The sequence below is a fragment of the Cygnus atratus genome, chromosome 6 (assembly GCF_013377495.2).
Source record: "Cygnus atratus isolate AKBS03 ecotype Queensland, Australia chromosome 6, CAtr_DNAZoo_HiC_assembly, whole genome shotgun sequence".
NCBI lineage: Eukaryota > Metazoa > Chordata > Aves > Anseriformes > Anatidae > Cygnus > Cygnus atratus.
In genome coordinates, this window is record NC_066367.1 from 11046560 (window position 1) to 11074516 (window position 27957).

Consider the following 27957-nt stretch of genomic DNA (forward strand, 5'->3'; position numbering starts at 1 on the left):
TTGTTTCTTCTCTCTTTCACTTTCTGGTCTTTAGTTGAAAAATGAAAAGCTGCACAGAAGTCTGCTGAATGCAGCAGCTCAGAAACACCTGAAGTTCCCGGCCCAGCCAGGACCTTGTCTGCTTGTCCCACTAATTCACAGAACTGCCCTACATGGAGGAACTCAATTCATTTAAAAGCCTCTCTTCTTGTGGCAATTTACTGAGTTTCTCCCAACCTTTGCTTTCCTGAAAAGAATCATGTAAAAGGGTATCGTATTTTATAAATGTGTGTGTGTATACATACATACAAAAATATATGTGTGCATGTGTGTATGAATATATGAGAGCTGTGGTCCATTTTCCTTACAGCACAGTTTAAATTAGAGAGCAGAGGAAGGGATCCTACACATCTCTACAGGATATCTCCGAAGACTACTTGCCTCCAAGTGAATGACCAAAGTCCCTCTGTGAAGGCTTTCCAGGGAGACACGTTCCTACTCCGTATATACGTGTCAACGTGAGAGAAGTTATCCAGAGGAATCAGTCGCAAGAGCAATGCCAGATGTAAGGAATTCTGCTCTACTGTGGGACACAGTCACACTGCTCAGATTTTATTATCGCTTTCTACTCAAGGTGAACCATTCATTGAGCTCCAGCTAAGATCCAGAAGCTAGCTTCGCAAAAACAGTTCCAAACTCACAAAACCAGCAAACATCTGTCCAGTAGGGACTCTTACCTTCCCCAGACTCCCATGTCTAACTGCACTGAAACAGCATGCCATTGTGCTGGATCATTTTGTAGCAGTCAGGAGACTATCTTCAGAGCTGTAGGCTACCAACAGAATAATAATAAACTCCACTTTGCTTCCAAGGAAATTATAAGTACTGACTATAGTCTGGCAGCCAGTCCACTTAGGGCTTTTGAGACCACGTGTTAGCTTGCTCTGGTTCAGTTGCTGCATCTGGAACGTGTGTTTCTTGTTGCTGCTCTTCTGTATAGTGAATATTTCTCCTAAGTGTTGGTTTGTAACAAGTTGTACTTGCTCTGAAAACACCACACGTAGCAGGTGGACTAGAAGGAATACACTTGGAAGCACACACAGTACACTGTTAGCGGATGGGAGCTTTCAGAGAGGTGGCATAGGAAACAGAACAGCACTCCCTACATGTGCTTTAAAGCAAACGCCAGCATGAACAGAGAAAAAAGTTTTGGTGATATGATAAGAGGAAATCTTCCCCAGTGACTCTTCATCAATAGACCTTGGGCAAAGGGCAACTGGTGAAGAGACACATCATGACTGAGCAACCTCATCATTCCACGACCACCGTGACAGAAGAAGGCAATAGGAAACTACATAAAGGTTTGTGGAAACTGTACAAACCACTCTCAAGGCTCTGAGAGTGCGAGTTAAACACCATACTTCCATGCTTCAGATTCCTCATATGTACATGTTTATAAGCTTAACACAATCGCATATATATTCCTGGAATTTGAATGTAAGATCAGACATGAGCCAAACCAGACAGCAGTGCTGTAATGTTTCAGCAATGAACATCTCTCAAGAACTTCATAGAATCATAGAATGCTTTGGGCTGGAAGGGACCTTAATGATCATGGAGTCCAACCCCCTTGCAACACTTCCCCCCAGCCCCATCCAGACTGGCCTTGAGCACTGCCAGGGATGGGGCACCCACAGCTCCTCTGGGCAGCCTGGGCCAAGGCCTCACCACCTGAAAAAATTCCATTAAAAATGGAATGAAAGAAATAAAAATCAACATGTCTGTAATTTACCATCCTTTGTCCCAGCACTACACAACGTAAAACAGAAATGCATCCTACTGGGGAATAGTGCTTTGAATCAGCCCTATTTATAGAAATACGCCTTCCCACAGGTACTTAATTCTGAAAACATGACACAGGGAGTGATTCAAAGCAATTAACATACTGCAAATGTAACATATACAAACAAATACAATCTGTTTGAATGCAGTTGATTTTGCCATGTTTTTGCCATTTATAATAATGATGAAAAGCCAGTATCTTAATCTGCGATTTTGCAAATGTGTGCCTCTGTTATACACGGAATAGCAACCACCAGTGATAAACAGGACAGGTAATCACAAGACACAACATTTTTGTTGCCACTTTCATCTACAGTGGTTAGAACTCTAACAATATAGCTTTAAGTTGTTACATCCATAAGCAAGGCATAAGTTTGCAGGCAGTACTATCTACTATCATTTCACCAAAATGACAAGGCAGCTTCCTCCTACCTCTGGATGATGTGATCAACCTCTGATTTTGCAAATGTTGCAACCACCCAATGTATCAATGAACAAACACATCCTGCAAGTTTATATGTTAAACCTACAGAATAGATAATATGGTATCTCTTTTGTACAAGAGATAGAAAAAAACAATGGATGCCACTTGCTCTCCTTCCCCTGCTGGGACTGCATATCAGGCTTTGTGCATTATCTACCGTGTGCTCACCTGTGACTAAGGGAGTTTGTGCAGTTGGCTGTTCCAGTAAGACCATGTGTTGCAGGAGAGGGTTATGTGCGGTTCCCCCATCTCTTTCCAACGTTGTAGTGCTCAGGTAGGGAGTGAGGTGGGTGCCAGGAAATAACGAGATCCGCTGCTGTAAGGTTGGGATAGTAAGTCTTTCAGCATCCTGCTGTGCTGATCCTCCCTGCAAATGCACAGGTGATGTCACGGTGGGTTAAGGGATAAATCAGTGCAAGCAACAATTTATGGACTGCATTCCCCATCACTTACGCTGGAAGGGCCAGTTGCAGGCAGTCCTAGCGTGATGTTGGGCAAAGAAGGAGATGTGTAGAGCGGAAGCTGTGTTACCGAGCCTTCACGATTCACAAGTCTGTGAGCCAGGCTGGTCTGGAAACAAAATGGAGAACATTGTCCCAGTGAGACAGCATCTGCAGACTGGAGGGGGGACACCTTACACTGGCTATAATGACACATCAGAAATGTACAGAGCGGGAAACTTCACTTCTGACACTGGAAATACCAAAGGAGGGAGGTAAGCTGTGCTTCGGATCCAGCCTAAGTGCGTGCAGATGAGATTCATCTGCAGAGCTGCCCTGAGCACCGCTGCTGTGACCGCAGAGCCCTCTGATTTCTCACCGCTTCCCGCAGCAGTGACGAGGCCAAGGTAAACATCACAGGGACGATCTCGCTCTGCAGCTGCCGCCAGCATCGCTGCCCTACTGAGAGACCTTTCACTCTTTATTGGATCTCGCTTGGAGATTAAAGATCACCTGTGTGTCCTTACCAGTGTTCTGCTTCCACTCAGTCTTCATGCAGGGCCACTGCAAAAAGCTTTTGCAAAGATTTAACAGCTAACTTGTCCTTCTAAAGTGTTTGCCCTTTTAAAGCTAAAACAGATTACCTTAAAAAAAGAGAAGAGGCATTACAATGGCTGTTGTTTTCTTTAGCAAATCACAGACAATTTATGCTATTTACTAGTGTGCTTTACCTTAAATCAGACTTCAAAATTTCATCAAAAACCCTTAAGGTTGCACTTATGTAGCTATTTCCTGATTTTCAGGATGAAATGTGAGATTTACTGAATTACCTTATGGCCATTTAAAGGAGGAACACTTAAGTAAAAATACCTAAGTTTAAAATGAGATTCATTTGAAATACTTGGTAGAAAGCCCATTATAAAAATTACATTAATTTAAACTGCCTGATTTTTCTGTTAAGAAACAAGCGTTCTGATCACACTGAATTCTCACTGGTAGGTGATTTTCCAACTTAAATAAAATAGCATTTAGATTTCAGAAAGACTTCCTACAGAATTTTACACTTTTAACTCAGGTGCTACTGTGGAAAAAAAAGGGACAATGATTAATGCAATATTATACTATGGCACAGTGTGTATCAGTGTAACAGAGATCTGAGTAATGGCTTTATATGTTTCAGACCTAAACTCAAAGTCCTGTAAGACTTTGCAGGTTATTTCCTTGGTTGCAGAACTGGGTGGATCACTTCTGGGTAACAAAAACCTCATTTTCTCCCTCAAAGACTCTAAGGTGAAACTTGGTGCGTAACACCACTACAGCAACCACTTGGGGGAAAAAAAGCACTAATATGAGAACAATTATTGAAAAACAAAGAATCTATACATGGCAAACTTCAGAAGCAATCCTGCCTCCTTGCTTTACAGAAATGTAAGCAGGCCAGCTTTAACAGGGCACCCCAGCTCTGCTACCTGGAGCTAGTGCTGCCTGTGCAAGAAAAGCAAAGCCTCCTACAACTGTGTTTGTCACCTTTGTTAGACACGGGGCTGTGCTTTCAAATGTGCTCTTCAATGTGCCACAAACCTGCTACTCATTCTCCCAGTGTCCAACCACATCTAAATTCCATAATTCAGCAAAGTCACTTAGTTTTCACATGACACTATGCAAAATTTCATCTGTAAAGTGATTTTTTTATTTCCCTTTGTCTTCTTGTGCCTTCATTAATGTCAGTCAAGCTTATTGAAAATATATTAAAGAGTAAATCTGTTTTTAAGATCTCAGTTCAAAATTTGCTGCCACAAAGGAGGAAATTGGAAAAAAGCATTTGCTGTTGAATGCTACCTGCTAAGGGCATATGATTGTGCATACCCACACATTTCTTTTTCCAAGTAATTTTGAACACCACTGGCAATTTTGCTTTAATTTAAGTAATACAAAGTGTTAGCATGCCACATTGAGAATAAGATAGTTATTGCCAGCAGAGTAATGAAATATTTTACTGATATCATAAACGAAACAAAACGACATCAATTTTCTCTTTGAACAATCAATACAGTGTAGTTGTGCCTCAAACTACCTCCTGGGGATTTGTTTTAAAAACAATGATGAGAAAAGTACAGCAGCTTGACATTATCAGCATATGATATTTAGCAGCATTATCATCACTTTAAATATACAGATCCCATCTATGGGTTATACACAAACATTTTTAGAATTGCACAGAAGAGAACAATTTCAGCAAGTACAATTTCTGTCTGTAATCGAGTACTTTTTATAGACTTGTATCAACTACAATGGCAATGAATATCATGTACCTTTCCAAGACAGAAAAAAACTTTAGATTTAAAATCACTATTTAAAAATAGATATTGCCTATTTTAAAGGAGGCAGAGAGCTCTAGTCTTTCTACACTGAAGGCAAGCACTTAAACTCGAATAACGAAGTACCATGTTCCAACATATCTGAAATGGTTTGGAGCCGACCTAGCAAACTAACAAGCAGAGACATATTTCTCATTTAAAATTAGAAAATAAAGCTAACCATGAAATACTTAAAGTTGGCAATGTTATTTTTTCATAAACATTTAAATATATACAATATGCAAAATTGGGAAAATGATAAAAGCCTGGTCAACTGGTATCAAAGAAATCTTAAACACCTGGGCTACAAGGTAACACTTCTTATACTAAAGAAGATTTCAAAGAAACCAAAATCCTCCCATGCCCAGCTTTTCCCAAATAAACCTCTCTAGGCAAATGGATCAGCTAATATCACACAACACGAGATGCAAAGCCATTTCCCCCAGAACTATTGCAAAGGACTAGGACATTTAGCTAAGCCATTCAGATGCTGTGAGGAGAACAATTTGTGCAATGGGTTATCGATGTTCTGTTTGCCATCACATGGTGATGTACGTTTTCTTCTGTTTTGTGATGGAAACGATCCAATCTACTTTATGCAGCCCTGCACATCTCTAAAATTAAAACTAAATCATTTGTATATTTTCCTAATTTTCCAAAAATCATGAAAAGGTGAAAAAGCTTTATACGTTCTTTTCAGGGAAATTACATGATTCCTCCTTTTTGTATAATTTTTTTTTTTGGAAATGATGCATGAAGTGTTGCTCTTTCAAAAACCTTAGATCAAGGAGCTTCCTTTCTTGCATGCAGTGGCATTACTGTGAGTTAGGCACTGCAGTACAGTTGCAAAAGATGTAAAGGGAAGGTGGTTGTCTTTGACATTTTGGTTTCAACTCCCAGTTATACATTTTGGTACTACATGGATTTTCTTCCAAATTGTCTGCACCCCTCAAGCCTAAGCCTGACTTACAAAATTGCTGCATTACTGGAAGTTGATCAAAAGCATTTTCTTACAGTTTGTGTCTGTGTCCATTTTATTAGGTGTTGGGGGTCTAGTCACAGATAATTAGCTCAAATTATTTATTTGAAAAATTAAATGGTTAAGGAGAATGCTACATCTTCATATACACCTTCAGGACATAATACTGACTTGCAGGAACATTCCCATTGCGTTTATATCACAAGGAACTGTCAAATCCAAACAATTCCATCATTAGCGCTTGGAAGTTTGCCGTGCATGAAGTATAGGTATGATTGACAGCTGCTAAGCACTCATTCTCCTGGGGCTAACAGGAACGTACCTAAGACGTGCCCCCAGCTCAGCCAGGCTTCAGTTCTGCAAACCTGATAAACAACCCCACCTGTAACGTCTTTTCCCAGACCTCCTCCAACTAACAGACAGTGTGCATCTCAAAAAAACACATTTTTTCAGAACAGCTTCAGTTCCCAGTGTCAGGCGAAGATTCTAACTTACACTGTTTCAATCCTTACAATAACTGACTTAATCCTTTAAGGTCTACAATAAAGTGGATGGAGTTATGTGTTGGGTAAGTTGGCAGGGGAGAGGGTGGAGTACTAACGCAGGAAATATGCCTACATGCTACGCTACATTAGAAATAAAAATAAAGTGAAAATCCGTACAAACCTAGAAAGTGAAAAGGGCCTACATTTCTGCTGTAAGAAGTCCTTTTCAACTCTAAATGACAATTTGGGGAAAACAAGCCCAAGCTTGTTTTTACAGTCCTGATGTTAAGACAGACACTATATTCATGGGGGGAACTGCTAACGGTAAGCTGGGTAAAAGGAAATGCACCGGTGACATGACACAACCACCCTGGTCTTCTACACCTAAGGCTCTTAGTGGGAGCCAGTCAACATGGCCCACACCCCAAAATCTGCCTTTAGAAAAAGGGGGGCTTCAGTAACCCTGAACACAGGAGCTGCTCTGTTGAATCAATCTCCTCTTTGTCCAGCCAGATACCCTGCCTTTGACATCCGCAGGAGAAGTCTCAAGCGATGGTGAGAGCTTATGGGATTAAAAACTAGCACACAGTATCTGGCACCATGCTTCCAAATCCTGAGTGGGGAGGAAAAGGTTAAATCTGTTTCCTCTAATCCATTTCTGGTTTGGCCACACTTTTACTAACCTACTGCAAACAAGAAATTCACCCTGTGTACGGTATAAGAGAACAAATGCCCCAAATTTTAAAATCCTTGTATTCATCCAGGAAATACTCTCAATGTTTTACAATGTCAAATCATTTTATTTTTACTCTCTACTCACGATAAAACCACTACAAGTTACCACAAGCAGCTTGAGAGCTGGCTCAAACTAGATTTAATAATCAGGTAATGCATCCTGTCTGCCCAGCTTGAGAGGTAAATTCCCCAAGCCCTCTCCAAGTCATGATCTGGGTTTTTTAGTGTGCTGCACACCGGTTTGTATGCCTAAATGCCTAGAACTCTGCGCAAACTGATTAGAAACCCAAGTGTTAAACTTAGAGAAAGGTAGGGCTCTGTACCTCTGCTTGAATACTCGTGACTGATCCCGTAATTCCATTCTCGGCGCTTATGTTATTGGAGCTGTTGTTTGGAGAGCTGGGACCAGATCCAGGAGCACTGTTGCATGCAGAGTCTAAAACACATCCAAAACCAACTTTTAGCATTACAAGCAATCTCTGAGATGATATTTAGACAGATAACAACCCCTCAAGTTTTGTTTTGGAGGAAGGCAACCCTCCTTCCCATCTCCCTTTTAAATCTTCACAGGGCTCTTAAGATACTGACAAACACACTTTCAAACAGCCTGTCCAAGTACCTACTTACCTGATTTATGTGTTAACCTCATGGGGATTTCTCTTATAGTGTATTAATAACCTTAAATACAATTGGAAGATGATAAAAGACAAGGAAACCTTACAGAGGCCAAACTGGAATATGCTGGATTGTCCTGTTTCATTTTTCTGGAGCGTTTCTCTCCCCCTTTAGTCTATAATACTAACGACTCCCTCTCACCACGAGTTGCTTCGGACATCCTGCTTGAATGACAAAGGAACCATCTCACTGTGGACGTTCTCCCATGCAGTCCTCAGGTGCATCTAGATTTACTGCAGGCACATGGCCAAAGCCGAGCCCTTACCCTGAGCTGGCACGAGAGCCGACCTCCACTTCCATGAAGAGGCACTGAGACTTTTCAGAGCAGGCCAGTGGGAGAGGCAAATTAAATCATTTTAAGAGTTTTAAAAGCTGCCTGAGTGACATGGGAACAGACAGACAGTCATAGTCATGGCTGAGCACCTCTCACAAAAATTCAGGCAAAACGACAGAGGGCCCAGGAGCGACTACTTTCAGGACACTGTATTTTTTTTGGTAGGTCTTCTCCACTCTTTCTCCAAGTGGGAGTAAAACACTTTCTCACTGGAAAGACCCAGTGCAGATTTAATGCCCCCAAATAATTCTGTTATCAGCTGAACACTCACAAAATCCTCTCAGCTTTGTATGTTTAATCAACACGTTCCCTGTGAACTCACTAACCAGAACCACAGAGTTGGCCAGCTTGAAATCAAAGCCTCCCCATTACTGAGGCAGAAATAACAACAAACAAAAAACAGCATATGAAATTGCAACAGCCAGAAAACTTCCCTCAGAAGGTCTCTCACCTGGTGCATGGCACAGCTTCCAGTGTTTCTCTTTTTGTTTTGGAAGGCAAATAACATTATTTTTTTTTTATTTCCTCCTTTCCAAGCACAGGGTTTACCCAATGCCAGAAGAATCTCTCAGCAGCTGCAATGGTTCAGGCTGCAGCACTCGCCTAACTGCTCTAGGACACCCCAGTAGAAATAAAAGTCAATTGTTACAATTCCAGGGATTTTTTTTTTAATCATTTCTTTTGTGGCATTATTCTGTATATACTATTTTGTTATTTTGATCGTTGCAAGGACCTCCAGCAAAGTATCAAAGTTAAAAAAATAAATATATATATATATATTTTAAAAGCCTTGCTGCTATTTATTGGCTCTGCATTTGGGGAGGCTGCTTGTAATCTTGTAATCAAGAAAACTCAGCAGTGAGTAACACCCGACTGAGCACATAACACTGAACTTCTCCATGGAAAGCAACTTCAAGGGAGTCTAAAAATTTTGGAGAAATATTCTGACTGTATGGAAAACATGTGCTTTTCTTTGGTACCACATCCTTAACTACAACATATTAGATCTCACGTATAGTACCTAAAGATAGGAAAAGTACCTGGCACATTCAAACTGTGACTCTATGAAGATTTATTCTTCAGGGACTGAAAATATTTTCTCATCCTTGGAAAGGGAATGTTAAAAGTCCCCTCTTACTGTAACTGCTCTGACCAACATTCAAACCCTCTTCATTCCCACCCGTGCACCAAGAGCCAGCTACAAGCACGGGCACAGTTCACCTCCCGCTCATCTTTGCTCAGATATTTTCCTACCCAGGCTCCGGGCTGCCTTCCTGAACTAGGTCCACGCTCAGTGAGAAGCAGCAGCTTCCACTGCCATTTCTGAAGGCATTGCTGGGATCAAGTGGTCAGACACTAGGGCCTGATTTATCCTAAAAGCCACGTGACATAGAGCGGTACATGAGGAATGAAGCAAATTCGATTTTCAGATCTGACATAAATTATGCATAGCTGTTGAAATCCATTTCCTCTGCAAACGGAGGGGCTCTGACACAGAGCAGTGCTTAGCTGCCCCCGGATGTCCCGAAGCCACCAGGCTCTCTAAGAGAGCTCACTTTGAGTTTGTGTGAATGATGACAGCATGCTTTCAAGAGGATATCAAAGTCTGAGAAAGCAGTCACGTAGTGGTACTTACACAGAGGCATCCCTAGATGGTGCTAAGAATTAACTTTATGGCGATCTATACAGTCTAGTTTACTCTGATTCCTCCTTACGAAATTTATTCCCAGAAGAATACTATTTTTCAACAAGAAACTGTCATATAAGTAGTCAAAAATACCAGCTACGTATATTAAATAAAAAAAACCTTACATGTTTTAAAACTTCAACATAATTACTTAACAAGGAACTGTGGCAATCTGCCCAAAGCCTAAAACATACCAGAGTTGTAAAGCATTTACTACTGGAGGAAGACAGTTATGAGTTATGGCCTCCCCATGGATATTAGTAGAAGCACCTTTTGGAAATTTTATTTCTCTGCAACTTGTTGCTGAAGATCATAGAAATACTCAGGAAAAAACAGCACTCTGGTGGCATAGCTGCATCTACACGTCTTAAAAGTAGCTACAAAAGATGCTCATTGAGTTGGCAGTGCTGTCCCAGTAGATGGGTACCCAAGGACCTGCGCTGCTGGCACGCACCTGCGTCACCCACTGGTGAACTCCACCAACAGTATCAAGGTTTCTCCAACATTCAGAGGCACACAAGAGATCCAGACTGCAAAATTAACTAGATGCAGGAATTGTTTTTGGGAAGGGACACTTCATTGAGCTTGTGGCTGGCAGCACAACTTCTGTTGCCTACCCAACCTACCTGTGACATCCAGCGGGCGCTTCTTCAGAGCAGTAACCACTGGACCATCTTTTCTGCGCAAGAGGGGGCTGCTCCGTCTTTCGGCAACTTTTTGCTTTAGTCTGGATCGTAATTTCAGGTTGGGTTCAGATGCTGAACAAAAAAAAAAAAAAGGAAAAGCAAACAGTGTTTGAGTTAATATTACTTCAGTAGATTTTTTACTCAATGCAAAGGCTGAATTACAGTTCATCATTTGCAAAAGCCTAAACAAAATTAGTCATTCGATACCATATATTTGGAACAAAGACTTCTAAATATAATGAAAAGGTTCCAGCCTATGTATTATCTGAATTCACTGATAATGAAAGTCAGTGACATTTAAATTAAAAATAATAATCATCCTGCCGTGTTGTCTCTCTAATGACTGTGAACTCATTTGGGCTAGATCAGAGAGCACCACTCACACTCCCCAGTTTCCTGCCACTGCCCAACTTTCTTCCAAGCCAGTGGTAGAACCTAACTTATGAGATCTAAAAATCAATACAGGAATTGGTGAGATGGCTGAGATGCTCCTGCTTGGTCAGCACGGAGCATCTTTGTGGGGCTGGGACACTATCTGTGATGTGTTGCTGAAATGGGCAGCCCCACACCCTTGGAGTCATCTGACCACAGCGTGAGCTGGCTCAGGGAGGTACACCAGAAAAGATGGGAAAAAAAACCAAAACAAAACAACAAAAAAGCAACCCATATCAAACCACACAACAAAAAAAAAAGGTGAATGTTTTCTCACTGGTTCAGCTCCCTGGAGCACCTTGCCTTGGGATCTGATGAGCATCAGCGTCAATTCAAGCAAAAGGGCATTAGAGTGTGGGCAATGCTAAAGCCAAGGCCAGGGCGGAGGTTTGTTTATTTGGGGAGATACTTGGTTACATCATCACAGCCACAAAATTAAACCATATCTAAAAACACATCAAATACTTCAAAAATTCAGGGCTGCCAAAAGTAGGTGTGCATCTATTTCCTGAGACCACAGTCTGACTTGCTTTGTGTACACCATACAGCTGAAATATCCTCTTAAATAGAAACTTCTGCTGTACCCAAATCCTTAGATTTCATTTCTCCAAAAGTCAAAGCAGAACTCCTGGGATCCCCTAATATCTTCGGGTTAATGACAACTGGCAACGCTGAACACGTTCGCACTGCACAGCTTATCAAGTTTTTATAAAGGTAATGAAGCCTTAAGTCAAGATTCCTCCTGTGAGATGATTTTCCCTGTAAACTTTGTGATCTCCTGAGTATACATGAAATATCTGCTTTAGTGCTTGAGGGCTCCTGACAGTTATGAGATTTGTGAACTGGCCCAATCTTCTCCATTCCTCAATCTCTTAACAACTCTGCAGCTTAATCCCTTTGAACCAGCAAATCCTGTGCTCTCACCATTAACTACCGATACACTCAGCTCTCTACGCTCCAGGGCCAATAATCTACATTTCTTTAGAAGACTTAAAATGGGGTTTACAAACTGATTTGAATTAACTAAGACTGGCTACAGATATATTTCCCTGCAGTTGGCTTTGACCACTAGGTCATGTAAAAGATCAAGACCAATCATGTTAATTGCAGGGCTCAAAAATCAGAAGCTGATGAATTCATGATCAAATGCTTAAAGTTAAGCCATCAAAACAGTTCTTTGATGAAACTTTTGGAAGGGAAAAAAAAGGAGCTTTTCATTACTGTTTTGGACAGAAAAATGCCAGCAAGAGATAAAGGAAGCACTAAAAAAAGTGTCAGATTCATCAAGATGATGCTTAAAATGCAGTACGACGTGCATTAGCAAAGGGGAGAATCATCTTATAGGACATTTACATATAAAATGGCAGGGGGCTAAATGTAAATCTGTCGTTTGCTTGGAGGACAAAATTAGAAGAGTGGACGAGACAAAATACAAGCATATACTCTGACTAGCTCCTTTATGAAATTCTCTTCAAAACAGCAGTTGCCTTAATATTTTTAAAGCAGTCTCTGGGCATGAGAACATTCAGTACCTCAGGCTGCATGCTTTAATTTATTTTTTAAAATCTTTGCAAGTCTTAAGTTTTTGTAACCATCTAGATGCTCTGGTCAAGATCCTAAAGAATAAATGGGAATGTGTCACAGATCGATACTGATCCGTTCAATTTTAGATACGTTCGCACTGCCAACCAGCAAATGAAATACAAGCCTATGCCACAGCTGTTGAAAGGATCTGTCTTCTGAGAAAGAAAAACATGACAATATAAATTGTACTTCAGTGCAAATTTCATTCATACGCAATTTATATCCTGCATGGTGCTCATCTGACGTATGCTTTCTGTTGGGAATAGACAAGTAATTGTATGGCTTTCAAGCACAGAGAATGAACTGATTGCAAACACCTTAAAAATCATCAGGAAGGACAGATCTGGGGATCACAGATTACCTAGCACTACCAGATATGTAATATCCCCATACATAGAGCCACAACAAAAAGTTCTTCCATGTAACAGGAAGGGAATGAACATAGAGAATCACAAACTTAAAAGAGAAATCAGCTCAAGAAGTAGTTAGGGCCAAAGAGGCATATGATAATTTGCCAGACAGAAGTATTTTCAGGCAAAGTATCCTGTATACTCCTCCTTCGCTTCCCCAGCTGGAGGATCAAGCTTTCTTAAATAGACCAAAATGTCTATTTAAAGAACTACACATTATACACCCTGTCTTTGTCCTGTCATAGAACTGCAAGTTTTTCTCCCAAATATGATCTCAAATCTAATGTGTCATCAGGAACTCAGAGAGCATAATTCCTACATGCCTCTAATATGGTGTTATCTAATCCAAAGGAAGGGAATTAAACCACAGTACCAGCAGTGCAGAACAGCCTCAAAGAATTGTGTGCAGAACAAATTCAAAGAATTTCCATATATCGTATTTCATAATAAAATACTTAGTTTTCAATACAGGCCTTTCCAAAACTCAGAACAATAATTCCAGCTTATTCATATGGTTTTTAAACTACTAAATAATAAAAAAAAAAGTTTTTAAACTAAAGAGAGCTGTCCTTCAAAAGAATAAAGTATAGATTTGAGCAACACAACTATCAGTGCCAGACAGTCAACACAAGTTCAATTTTCTCTGAGGAACACCAATTCCACTAAAAACCTCTCGATACTCATCCTGTCAGGCCACATGTCCAGACAAAGTGTTGCACCCCATGACTTCTATCTAGAATAATTTTGAGAACTGTAAACTGAAATATAAAACTTGCTGGTCTTCTACATCTTAAGGTGGAGAAATCTTTTAAACAAACACTGTGAATTTATTAAAAAATCAGTTTGATTCCTGTTTAGCAAAGTAATGAAGCACAAGCCCAAGTCTGAGTCAGCTTCAGCAAAGCCTGTGGGATTTCTTAAGCAGTGACATACTTAATTTGGCCTATAATAAGGATTTATTCAAAGAATATTTTGTTTTTCTCCAAGTGAGTAAATTAATAACTAGAACATAAGCCAAAAGCTTCCCTAGTTTTCACAGGCTCAAACCCAAGATACCCCTCTTTTACTTCATTTATTGCAGCAGGACCCATGTAATCCAATTCTTCAACATTTATGTCATTCTCATTGTTTTCTTCCTGGAATTGCATCCACTAAGCCGCTGAACTAATCTGACATTAAGTCTATGCAAGTTAAAAACACAAAATCCTGAACAGAGTTTGTCCTGTTCCCATTACCCATCCACATCTATGAAAAAAAGCAAACAATGCACCATGAAAACTCTAATTCCAGTCCTTGTGTATGTTAATTTTGGGAGCTGGAGACTGAGAAAGGCTCTTATGCTTTTGTAATTATTTTTTTTTTTAGATTGTATACTAAGCCTCAGCAGCCAGGGGAAGACCAACACAATTACCTTGTCACTTTCCTAGAGTCTGGGTCACCCCATGACTAAATAAAGGAGAGGAAGAGAGAAACCTGTCTAAAGCAGGCCTTTGCACATATCAGAATTTTAATAAAGAAAAATTATCTTTTGTTTCACCAAGAGAGACCACAGGCTCTGCGATTTAGCATTTGCTTCCTGCTGTGTGACTTCTTTCCTCCCCTGCCTGGCTATTTCTCCACATGCACATCGTGGACTCTCCCCTCCAAAAATACTGGATCCTGGCCTAGCTAGTCAGGAGGAGAAGAATATGGTCCTTGACAAATGTACCCAGGGGAGACAGGCACCACAGGGCACAAATAGCAGGTGAAAATTCCCAAACTGGAAAGGAAAATGAGAACAAGACCTAGTCTTCTGCAGAAACAAACTCTATGTTTATGTGCTAGGTACCATGATAGATAGCATGACCTGAAATAATACATCTTGGAACACAGATGCAACATTAGAAAGGGCTAGATAAATGGTATTTGCTGGCTTTTCTTTCTTTTTCACCTAGCCCTGTGTTGGCATGAGCACTGTTTAAGAGCTCTGTGGAAAGGCTATTTTTTGTATTTATGGAAGACCATGTCCTGAAAATGAAAACTTATTAAAAGCTAATACTTGGCATTTTTCATGCTCAAGTTTAGTAGTCTCAGCATCTAAGCAGCAGAAAGGAGGTTTTAACACCCATTAAACTGAGCACACGATGTTCACACTTTTTACAGCTTCGCTATCATTTGCTTGCCTGACTACAGAAACACGCAAAATGGCAGCATAACTGAGCACCACTAAGGTTTCCATTGTGAATAGCCAAAACTGGACTAGAAAAACAAACACGTGGAAATGCCACATCTTGTCTCTGCATTTAGACTTGGAAAGAAGGACAGCAACTCTGCAGTCTTCAAAGTATTATCCGTGAAGAAAGACAAGAGATGTGGAAGGGGATTAAGAATGGAAAGAGAGGAGAGAATGAAGCCCTCCAAACGAGTTTCTCCAGTGAGGTGTTTAAAACAGCACTGAGCTCTGCAGAGGGGAAAGAGAAGAACTTGGAATTCCTGTCCAGCCCAGGAAACCTGCAGTGCCTGCAGCAGATGGGGTTATGAGCTGCCTCAGCACCAGGGCAGGGAGCAGCTCCACAAACCAGGGGGATCGCAGTGAGTGACCCATGGCGGCCACAGCTTTCGGGGGTAATCTCCCCATATATATTTCTCCCCAAAATAGCCCTGCAGACATTTTAAACTCAAGAACTACACTGACTTTAACTAAAATGTAACTTGCTAATGTATAAAAGTCCAAGGTGGGACAAAGCACGCAGTGTTGCCCCTGTCACCCAAAATCAGTGGCTCTCGGCCCAAGCCAGCGCTTGTCCTTCAGCTGGGACCTGCTCTGCACACCAGCGCTCTGGGTTTCAGCTCGGTGACTCACTCAAAGGTACCACTCCAGGTGCTGTTCATGCGATGCTTGTGGTCAAAGCTGTCCCACAGAAGACAGGCACGTGGCCATCATGCCTCGGCACACACTCCGGGCTCAGATTTGCTTCTCCTTCCTGCTACAGGCTGTGTCCCAAAGGCCAAATCACTCAGCTCTGGACAGAACAAACCTGGTCACATAAATATATTTCTTCCAGAAGCACTTCCAATGAAAGTCTCTGCTTTACCCCTTCCGAACCCCAGCACTCATGCTAGAAGTGCACCTGAGATGTTTTAGCAGAGCTCCTGAGGGGGCAGTTGCTCCTTTTGCGTCTCGGCAAAGCTCAGTGCTGCCCATGGAGCACCACAGCTGCCACTGGCACCAAGGAAAGAGAAAGGGGAGATGAATTCCCTAGCACGCTTTTAGATGTGACTGTCAGAATAAATGGAGAGAATAAAGAAAGCATTTGCTGCTCCTCCAGCTGCGCTTAGGTTTGTTCTGGTCTCTGAAATGTCAATGGTCTGGTCTGAAGAGCTATTGTGTAGCATCACGGTAATAAGTGATTTTTGTCTTTATTAAGTTATTTTTGGATTAAAGAGACTGACGTTCTCCACTTGGAGCAGGAAACGATATTTATAACAATACAGATTTCTCATGCAGGTCAATGCCTCCGCTCTGCAGAGCGGGCCCCAGGGCAGCGCGTGGGTCTGCGGACGCAGTGGGCCGCCCAGGAGCACCGGGCCTCCAACCACGTCACCCGGGGGACAACGTGGGTGGGAAAGCAAGGATGCTCTCAAACTTGAGTGACACTCCATGCTGTACAGAGCTCAAAGATTTTCTCTAAATTATACTCCCACATGACACTGGGATTTCAGCCTACTCTATTTTCCTCTAAACAATCTTTGTCATAAAACAAACCACTTAAAACATTCCGATAATCGGAACCAACTCGGAGAGGTATTGTGCCCTTCTTGATAAATGCAAAATTTAATTATTGACAAATCCTTTCATTTTTCCCTTTTGCTTCTTTTAAACACAAGTTCAGAACAATTTCACCTGCATAGCTGCAAACACTACTCAAACAACCCTGTGCTTCTGCAACTCTGCAAGGAAATCAACAGCATCTCGGGATGCTGGACACTTTCCTCCCTTAGGCTCCTCTCCTTTGAACAGAAGCAGAAGGGCACTAGCAAACAGGAGATGGTTATTTCCAGTGCGTGGGCTCCCCACCATGAGGCTACCAGTACACACGGTGCAGGAGCGCTTGTCTGTGCGGCCTGGCAGGGACAGGCCATGCTGTGGCCTGTGATGGGCAGGGAGTGAAGGGGAGCCTGCAGCCCAGGCACATCTCACCATTGCCCATCTAAGAGATGGGGCTTAGGAAGTTGCTGTTCATAATCTGCTGATGCTTGAACCACCCAGAACATCGGCCTTTCCTGTTTCTTTCAGGAGGCTGGTACCTGAAAGCTGAAGTGGTTGCTGGGATCATCAGCATGGGCAAAGCATTTGTCAGATTCCCTCTGCAGTAGGTCCCAAACACTGGCGAAATTCAGGAGAACTACTGGCCATCGTGGCTCTCCCACCAGCAGATGTACCAGAGTCTGCCCCTCTGCGCTAGCTACAGGGAAGCATGAGGAGCAGTTTTCACGTTGCTGCATCACTTTACTCCTTGAGGGAAGTCGCTGCAGCAAAGGAGTGCACAAGCCACGGTCTAATGATGCTGAGCTAAAAACTTCTCCTTGGAGCTTTCCTGACAGTTTTTAACTGAGTGGGCTGTGAAGGTTAAGGACAGCTTGCTTTTACCACAAGCCCCAAGACACAGTACTTGACCTATAACCAGTTCTCCTTTGTCTGTCACGACTTGAGCAGAAGGCAAGACACATTGCTGGGAATGGAGGTTTTTGGGTAGCAGGCTTGTTTTTTCCTGGTCCCCAGAGAAAAGTAGCTGAAAGAGGAGTCTATGACACTTTCTAGTTGTCATTTCTCCCCAAGTACATACCACACGCATGCACATCCTCATTTACTATCTAGCCAGGAAATTCAGAGACAGATACTTGCCAAAGATGTCTTTGTAAGCTCCCAGTCTGGCATTAAATTCAGACTAGCTTTGGAAATAGTGGAAATTCACACCCTGAGATGCTATCCCACGGTTCTGCAGTGGAAACATATTTGGGACCACAGGAATCCTTGCCTCCTTAAAATCTTCATGCCCATCAACATCCTGATCTGCAGCCGGCTGTGACACTAGAGGTAAAGGAAAAGGCAAGACCCAGAGCCTGCAATGCTTCACAAAACAGGGGCAGTAGCTGCAGGACCCCTAGGCCAAGTAGCCCCAGGAACTGAGCCAAATGCTCCCAACAAACAGCTGCCCCTCGCTCTTGGTGGATGCAGGAGGTCTCCTTCTGGCCAATGAACCATGGTGGCTTGGCAAGTGCCAGGGCATTGATACGCACAAAGGACAAAACGAAAAAGAGCACATTTTTGATAACATCGGCTTCATCAAAAATCCTGACTTCCCTGACAGATTAAGGTCTGTCAGGAGAAAGGTTTGAAGACCAGCAGCCAGCTCAGGGCAAAAGAACCAAGCAGCAGAAAAGGCACAGATCTCTCCCACCTGGGTATGAGGAGGGCTGAAGGATGGTGGCTGTCTTGGGAAACATTTGCTTTATCCAACAGCAGGAGCAAAAACACGTCGAGACCTGAGCCTGCTTCACAGCCTATATGGATGATTCCTACAGATGCAGCCACATTTACACGTACAGCTTCAGAGAGCATCTTTTATGAGTGGTTCAAATAGATGGATTGTTTTCCTCACGTTGGGGTCAGGTTTAAATAGAGATACACAGACAGGGAAACGTTTCCAGTTAATGCATCCCAGTGAGCTCAATGTGTGTTGGCCAGGCGATTCTAGCAGGTGCTGAGTTTGGCAAAACTACTGATTTCAATGACAACTAATTGAAAAGCTATGGCTTTCGTTAGAAATCCTGATTAGCTGTCAAGTCCCAGTGAACAGCAGGACTCTCTCTCTTTGCAGGAGCAAGTAGGAAAGCTAGTGTCTGACAGGACATGGTCCAGCCCCGCATAGGATGTTTAGAAACAAACAAACAAAAAAACTTTTGCAATCAAGAGGAAAAGCAAACAGTCCTCTTCAGGCTTCTATGAATCATGATGATACGTTGGTCATTTCAGCATTCTAATTGAGAGCATATTTTAATAAAACCACTGATCAAACTCTAAAAAGCAGGAAACACCATAACAAACCTTGTTCCTGGGGAGAAAATAAGGCTTCCATATTCTTTGAAAAACAGAACTGAAAAGCTGCATTAAAAATAACTTCGGCAACTTCAGCGAAACTGTTGACAAACAACTCTTGAGGTTATCAAGCCAGCTACAAAAGACTCCAGAGGTTCTCCTACAGGGTCCCAGTACACAGCACAGTGAAGCCTCACTAAATGTGGAATACACCAAACTTGACTTGGGAGCAGAAAAGGTCACTTTTATTTTCCCCTCTTGATAGCTGTTGGGAAAATGCATGCACTAGGGGAAGTCTGTATATATATAGTAAAGGAAACTACTGATGGGGAAGTAAAAAATCTTTGTATTAAGTTATTTAAAGCAAAAGGAGAAAAATGAACTGTTCTCAGTTCAGTTAAAAAAGGGAAAGCCCCGAAGAGTTTAGATAGAGGGAACTAAGTAAAATGCATCCCACAGCCAGACTAAGAGCGGGATTCAAGCAATTAGTAACTGTACCAGTCAGCAGCCTCGCAGTACAACAATTTCATGCAGAAACCAAACAGCCAAGAAACTGGAACATAATTTGGTAAAAGAAATCCGACAGGGTAAGATTTCAGGGGACAGGATGCATTAGGAACACGTTGCAGGTGTTTACTGCTTCACATGTTGAACGTTTTCAAGCACTCTTAAGGCATTATTCATGCACACATCTACTTTTACACAAGTGAGGGTGGCCAGCTAACCATGTCTCTTACGCAACATTCACACTTGAGCGTTAGACTGGCAAGTTATTGCCAAGTGTGTGCAGAGGGATAAGTATAATCTGTTCCATGTCACGATGCTTTAAACAATCAGACAGTAAAGAAAGGTAGTATTTTTAAAACCCAGTGCAATTACATGTTTATTCTTCCTGAACAATTTCTCAACATGCAGGACATGCTGCCAACTCCAAAAACGCACCGTAGAAGAAATGATCGCTCGAACTGCCTTCCCGCAGCGCCCCGAGTCCCCCCGTCCCTAACAATGATGTTGGGTGGATTCCAGTCCTGGTAATCAGAACTGTATTGTGATGGACTCTGTTATTTGAACTGCAAATATTTAATCTAATTTAATAAAATTGGACTACATGATATGGTGGTTTTAAATTACAAACTCAAAGCCAGAGTTTTGACTGGTGCCAAAAATCTGAAAAGCTCACTCGTAATAAAAAACTTTATTTAGGATGGGCTCCAGCCTTCCCTGCCTTTTGTTTACACCAGACTGTTCAGGAGTCTTTCTTCTCCAAGCAACTTAACATTCTTGGCAATGGGATTTCTGCAGGATATCTTTGTGCCAGAGACTGAAGTGCTGTTGCATTGAAAGGAAAATAAAAGAAAAAAAAAATCTCCCCTGAACCTTGCAACCTGAACTTGTATGTATTGCATACCAATCTCCAAAAGATTAATGCCAATGCCCACAAAAAAGAAGCATCAGTGTTCTGGAAAAACAAAATCAGCTAAGTATCTTCCTGTTTTAAAATAACAATGATTTTTAATAATGCTATTAGATACATTTATCATCCTTAATTCACCCTGTCTGACAGGGCTTTTATCAGCCAGAGTCTTGTTCGGAACTCAGTCTGGGAAACAGAAAAGGGGCATGATGTGCAGACACTCTTTCCTTTTTCCTGCAGAAACACACTGTTAGAACATTTGGAGTGAGATGGGCAACCTATCCTCAAACTAAAACTGACAAGGAAGGACCCCTACATTGATGAGAAAGGGAGTTTTTTTGATCAAAGACCTTTTATGCTGTGAGGGTGCTAACACACATTCCCTGGAAATGGAGCGCCTGGTTTCGAAAGGAATAGAAAGAGAGCTAAAAAGTCCTTAGAATCATGCTGTCCACAGGCCCTATGCAACGGGTACGATGCCAAGGGATGCTTCCTTGTGTGGAAATGTTGTGATTTCCCAGAGGAGACTGAAAGCCTTCAGCAGAGCAGAAGTGAAAGGCAGCAGGGGTTGCTAGCAGCCCAGCAGTTTCTCCTGCCAGGCAGGCATGTATGCAAAGCACATCTTTGTGCTTTGACGGCTTTAGAACTGAAGGAAGTCTCCTTTGAGGGCAGTCCTCCACCAGCGCTCACCCTCCCTATGAAAGGCCAAGTCCTGAAGCCCAGACAGCGTCTCTTCGGCTGTCCCAGGCACTGATGATGCAGCAACGTCTGCTGCACCTAACATGGTGTTCGGTCTGTCATTATCTAGAAGCAGAGATTAGAGGATGCCCTGTCCTGCAGCAAATCCTGTTTTCTAAGCTCTGCCTTTGGAGTCCTCCAGAAATGGCTTGCTTTCTTGCCAGCGGTCCCAACTACCCCAAACAAAGGCACAGGGTGTGCACAGAAAGAACAGAAGAACCTCCATCCTGCGAAGGGCTTGCCTTTTTTTAGTTGATTCTTGTGCAGCTGAAGTGTCTGGCACCTGCCACCCAGCTCACCCTGGTGACAGGGAAGACCATCTACTGCACAGCAGCCAGGAATTCATCCACAGGTCCATCCAGCAGGACAGGTGCTATGGTCCAGAAAGAGAAGCTCACCAAAAGCTCTTCTAAGGCACAGAACTGGGAAGCAGGAGGCAAAGGGCAAGAGTGCAGAGGTTTATTTTTTTCTTGTCAGATGGTAGAAGGAAATAACCCACCTTCACAACAATTTATAGAGATAATGAGAATTGTGTTGAAACATTCACTCTATGTGAAAAACCTGCTCTACTTTTAACTATTAGGAGAAGAAATTGTTGTGAGGAAATGAGGGTGCAGCCAGTTCTTTGGAACTGATAGGGCAGCTAATTTGAGCAAAGGCACCAGAAAACCCATAGGGAGGTTTGGTTAACATTTCATCACCGTTCTTTACTACAAGGATAACACACTTTTTGACTATCAGTGCTCACCTCTGCACGTTTGAAGATCCACAAAGCATACCTGAGAAACACCTAGGCAACACATGCAGAACATGTGAAGTTGAATTACACCTCTGCTTTCCTCTTAACCCTATTCCATCCTCCAGTGAAAGATTTTTCCTGTTCTGAAGCAACTTCCAACACACAGCACTGTCTGCACCATCCGTGCGAGCAGCAGTGCTCCCCAGATTGGGGTGAGCTCCTCGAAGTTTAGCTGTTCCCCGAAGGAAGCTGCTGACGATCACAAGTTTGCAGGCTTAGAAGCTGAGGCTGTGTTGGCTTAGGCATGTGATATGGAGCTGAGGACCATGGCCAACCAAAACAAACTGGTTTACATAATATATAGCTGAGAAATAACTGACCTGCTTAGCCACCATGCAGAGAAAAACCTAACTGAGAAATAACTGTCTAGGTGTGAACCAAAACCCTTGCAGGAAGTCCCTACGCTTTGACTGGCAGAAACATTTTTATTTATTTTAAATATAAACTTGTATATAAAATGCAAATCCCAGAAGAAATGAACTTTTCTTGGTACTTTTCTCACTCAGCAAAACATACTTTGACTTCAGACACGCAGATCTCTGTATTAGTTCTGACTTCGTGAAAACATCTCACAAACTTTGACACACAACGAAGCTGTCTTCTGCATGTAGCTTTGCAAGCCTGCACACCCAAAGCAATCCCAGGCTCCCTCTAACACTGCTCACTCAGTGACAGCTGAAAGGGGGAGAGGGAGAACAGGGTGGAGTGAGTGCTTCTTAAATAAATCACTCCATGAAATACAGCTTTTTGGTTACATAAGTTTTGTGGTTTTTTTTTTTCCTTTTTTGAAATAAGGGCAACATGTCACAGTAAAGACAGTAGGTAGCGCAGAAAATCAATGTGAACATTACCTGTTTTTCTGAGTGGGAAGTCATCTTTGGAATCGTACATCCCCAGGACAGGGTGATTGTAGGTGCCGGATACGCCGCTTTGGGGTGGGGAGCTCTGGTCCAGAGAGCTGTGCTGTGTCTTCCTGCACAGATGGAAAGAGAAAGAGAAGGGAGAAACTTTACCCAAGTGAAACACAGAGGGAATGAAAGCAGCTTCACCTTCTCTGCTCCACTGTGAACAACAAAAAGGAAAATCTCTTGGTACTAGATTTCTCATTCTAGGCACTCATGCTAAAAAGAACTAAAAGATCGTCTGAAGTCTAATATACAGAGAGGTAACTAAACGTATGCTTAATTTTCAGCATAAGAATTATCCCATTGAGCAAGGCACAACTCATTAAGGTATTTAACCATAACTTTAAGCATGTACTTGAGCTGGGTTTTGATAAGTTATATCCTTGAAGCTAAGCATGGGTGTCGTTATTCCCCTCAACCACAGCACGAATGAACAATTTCCCTTCACTAAATAAAACCCTGAGAGAAACCCTAAGGATGAAATAAAACCAAAGGATGAGCACATTAGGGGCCAAATATGTAAGCTGGGTAACAGCAACCATAGGGTGTCTTCTGCCTTGTGCTTCGCTGTATCCTCACCCAAGCACTTCACAGTGATAGGGCCAAAGTACTCAACATCCTTCCAGATTAACTTGTAGAAGCTGATAATTTAGAGCTTTGTTTGAGCAGGCTGCTTGCTGGAAGTAAATCACACGCTGTTTGCTAAGGATATTAAATAATGAAAGAGTTTTCTAAACCTCCTACCAGCTTGCTGGCTGCATCTTTCCTACTTAATGACTTGTGTCCAGCTTTGCCATTTCTCAGGAGCTCTTTGAACCCCGATCAGTACAGACTTCTGGAAATCTCCAGACTTTTTATGTTAGCAGATTAGCTACATCAACAGAGTAACTGACTTAGTAAATGATACAGATACAGGTGACAGCCATGCAGCTATCAAACAATTTTACATTTTAAGTTCAAATAAACAGAACTTAAACCCTATTTTACTTCTTTAAATGATTAAACAATATGGGACAACACCAAGCAAGCACTTCACCAAAAGAAGTGAAGATTTGAAATTCTACATTGTTTAATAATCAGGCATTCTTGGAGACCTTGATTAAAATATTCTGCTATAAAAGGTTCTTTAAGGACCAAAAATGAGCCATTTGAAAATTATACCAATTCATCCAATTCCTTGAACAGCACATTTTGAAAGCTCAAATCAGAGGTAGGCTGTTTGATGAGTATTGTATCAATTCCAATACAAGTTATACCCTTCAAAATATAAGGGACTAAAAAAATACCAGGAAACTGCATCAATTTTTCTACATGATTGTTACAAAAACCTCTGAAAAGTTTATTCAAATATCTACATCAAGATTCTCATCCCAACAGTTCTTACCAAGCAGTATGATTCACTGTGGTTTCCCAATCCTTCCCCCTTTATATTCCTAACTTCTCTGTAAACACAGGCTAAATAATTTTTGTCCTCACTCTGTTGTATTATAAGTTAGCATTCACACACATCTATGCACGTACTTTTTTACATTCTCACCAATAAATGCCCACATGCACACACAGTTTAATCATCACCTGAAATCAAAACAGAACCAAACTGAAAAATATTTGAATCCCTACCGAAAACAGAAGTCGCTTTCTCTGCCCAGATCTGCTCATACCATAGGAAGGCTGCACAGAGAGATGTTTCACAAACAGGAAGCCCAGGCTCTGCAAGCCAAGAGCCCTCAAACCCACCATGTCACACAATGGCATTTCTGCTCTTGCCTATACAAGCAATAGACTTTTCTTTTTTTTCTCCCCCCCCCTTTTTTTTAAAGCATGACTTAAGCTGAACAATCATGTACATTGAAGCTATTTTCATCACTTTGTTAGGGAATGCGCAGGAACTCAAAGGGCCTGTTTAGATGTGCTTTGGAGTTGCTGAATGACAGATATTTAACTCTGCAAACACGAATACATTATGTTGCTCGAGGACTGGGATCCAACACTCTACACTGCTTCGAGCAAAATGCACTGGTCTGCATGCCTGTTCAAGAATTTCAGAGGTCTTGAAAGAGATGAAATTGTATACTAAATCGAGTTTGCAGGCATTCCTGGAAGTACATACCTTCACATAACACATTCCCTGTTCTTTGCGCTGTGAGGTCCTTCAAAAACCTACGCACACAGCAAAGCATGCGTGACACTTCAAACACATTCATGCAATGTAAACTGAATATATATTCAAACATATGTATCTGTGCTAGAATGCTTTCTGTACAGAGAATGCCAACATCCATGTACGCTGGAATAATTTAATGTGTAATTATCTCTCTCTATCTTCTTAACATGCAAATACTCAGCTAAACTCCCTTTCATGATTGTTACTGTGTTGAGTGGCTACTTCCCAAGCGCATTTCTGAAAACTTCCTAGGGAAATAATAGCCCTGCTTGTTAAGCCTGAGGTGCTCTGTCTATGTTCCTGTTAAGCCACTCTTACTTATGTTAAGTATCTTCAAGAGTCAAGCCTCTTGTGAGCAGGGCTGTCCAGCAGATTCAGAATCCACAGGAGGGACAGTCTGACACTGAAATTCAAAAGAACCTCTTCTTTTGTTGTCTATCATTAACATAATCTGAAAATTATAGTCCACAAAGCAATTTTAAACAATTACATACAGACTGGAGCTGCATATATTAAGGAGTCTGCAAAATGGATTGAACAGCATAGAGCTGAAGACTGAGCAAGACCTCTGTGAAAGCCTCCAATAAATAGTATTGAGCAACGCATCCTCCTTTCGTGTAGCAGATCCTTTGGACCATGACCATATTCTGCAAAACCCCTACAACCGGTTGCTTTTCATCTGAAGGGTCTGTGTGTATCAATGTCTCCACATTTATGACTAATTAGAAAATATTCACTGATTATAAACACTCAACGGCCCTGTACCGGCAACAGCGTTGGGTGAAGTTTAAGGATGTGTGAGATATTGTTGGTAAACGCATCTGCACAGCTCAGTGGACAACCCAAGCCAGGCCCAGCGGGCCGGGGCGACGACACAAACGCTATTTCACATGTGAGTGGAACGTATTTCATGTCAAAGCCATTGACGTAAAATTGCTGCAGTGTTCAATACCCTTAAGAGATCTGTTGTTTTCAAGTAATGCTTTTAAATATTTTTAAAGGAATTCACAGACCTTAATAATACCAAAGGAAGTGCTCAAAAGCAGGCGTGTCATTTAAGAGACTATTTCAGCATCTGTTACCATTTAATTGGTTTGCCTGCTCACAGTAGGAGCATCAAGTCTATCTTCTGCAAGCCTCGTTTGCGTGTGTTAAATCCAAACACCACCCAATTAAATCACGTTACAAGTATGTGCGTAAATATCTCTGTAACTGAATTGGTAACCTATGAGATGATATACAAATAAATACTAATACGTAATTAATTTAAAGGCTTTCTCTTTTTTTGTGTGTGTTCTTTTTTTTTTTTTTTTTTAATAGAATGGAAACTAAAATCTTCAGCTTGTCCCTTAACAACTGAAGGGCTGCATTTAAAAACCTTCCACTGCAGTTCCACAGCCTTGCTGCTGCCTGCCCTCCTCAAAGGCTTGGCAAAACGAGCTCACGTCTGCCTGCCTGCAACTTATCACTGAAGCATGCCCTTAGAAAAATTTGTGAGGCCTCTGAGGCTCTTTCTTCCCTCTCCATGCCTTGAGTTAGAAAGCAAAATACTGTTCCTCTCCCCACTACAAAACAGATGGAGAGAAGATGAGGGAATAGCAAGCCTGAAAGTAAGAGGATGGCCCCTTGTGCAACAGTTTGTATGCTGTCTCTACGTGTTGCACTTCTGGAGCATCACTGGAAAGGGATCTTTATATGAACACACGCCACAATAAACCTTAAAGAATACATCTGTATTCAGAAGGGTCTCAGCATTAGCTTGAAACAAGGTGGGAAAAAGACCGACACCTGAAACACGGCAGCTGAATAACCTCCCGCACCACAGCTGGCCCTGTAACATGCACGATGCTACAGACTGCTGCTCTTTGATTCCTCTCTGGATGCTTGGAAAAAAAACAGTTAACTGAAAAGTGTGCAAAGTATAAGGAATTCAGACCACTCCCAAATTTATTTTCCCTTTTCTAACAGATTAAATTCATCTATGATGACAATTCTATGTGAGCTTTCTCTAAGGCCAAAAGATCAAAGATTCTGAAGAAAGCACTCATTTACTATCCTTAATTCTAATTTAATATCTTTTTTAGCATTAAAAAGTTAGGCATTTTAACCAACTGGGAAGAAAAAAAAAAAAAAAAAAAGCAGAGAACACAGTACCTCACAGGGTCTTCAACTGCTTTTAATAAAATCCCCAAATTTCTTGGTGAGTCTCAATTAAGAACAGTGGAAAATCAGTTATATTAGAAAAATGATTTATGTTGTCTTGACTGAAATTCAGTTTTTCCTATTTCTTCTAATATCCTTGACACCAACTCAGTGGGACTTTACCTCTGCATAAACTACCAATGTTTCACTACTTTAACCAGTGCCATAACCATACAATTTTGAAGTCTCAGATGAGATTTTCACAGACGTATTAAAATTGCTCAATCTCACCCTGGTGGAATAATGTTAGAATTTTCCTGCCAACTACACTTCAGCATTTCTGTACTGGCTCACAGCTGGGATATCTTTCAAATTTAATTTCAGCTTAGTTTCTTACTTTTGGAAACATCATCTGACTACAAACTCATCATCCCTGTATACATGTTTATTGCTTAAGACTTAAAATACTATCAGATGCTCAACTCGAACACAACTTTCACAGCAAAAGTTTCTTGGCTTTTGTCTTTCAAAATTTCATGAACTTTGTGGTCACTAAAGACAACATCCTAAACTCTTTACTTTTTTTTTAATATAGATATTTACAATG

General features: G+C 41.6%; 1 protein-coding gene across 16 annotated transcripts in view; it reads right to left on the minus strand.

Annotated features, from left to right (window-relative positions):
- The window catches only part of LOC118258970 (histone deacetylase 4), a 251621-nt gene that overhangs the window by 68597 nt on the left and 155067 nt on the right, over positions 1-27957 (minus strand). For all 16 annotated transcript variants that reach the window (XM_035568171.2, XM_035568120.2, XM_035568146.2 and 13 more), the window contains 5 exons: positions 22991-23112; positions 10624-10755; positions 7625-7737; positions 2759-2875; positions 2474-2672 (listed from right to left, as the gene is read on the minus strand). In XM_035568171.2, the coding sequence (XP_035424064.1) occupies positions 2474-2672; positions 2759-2875; positions 7625-7737; positions 10624-10755; positions 22991-23112 (683 nt within the window). The remainder of the gene's footprint in view (positions 1-2473; positions 2673-2758; positions 2876-7624; positions 7738-10623; positions 10756-22990; positions 23113-27957) is intronic.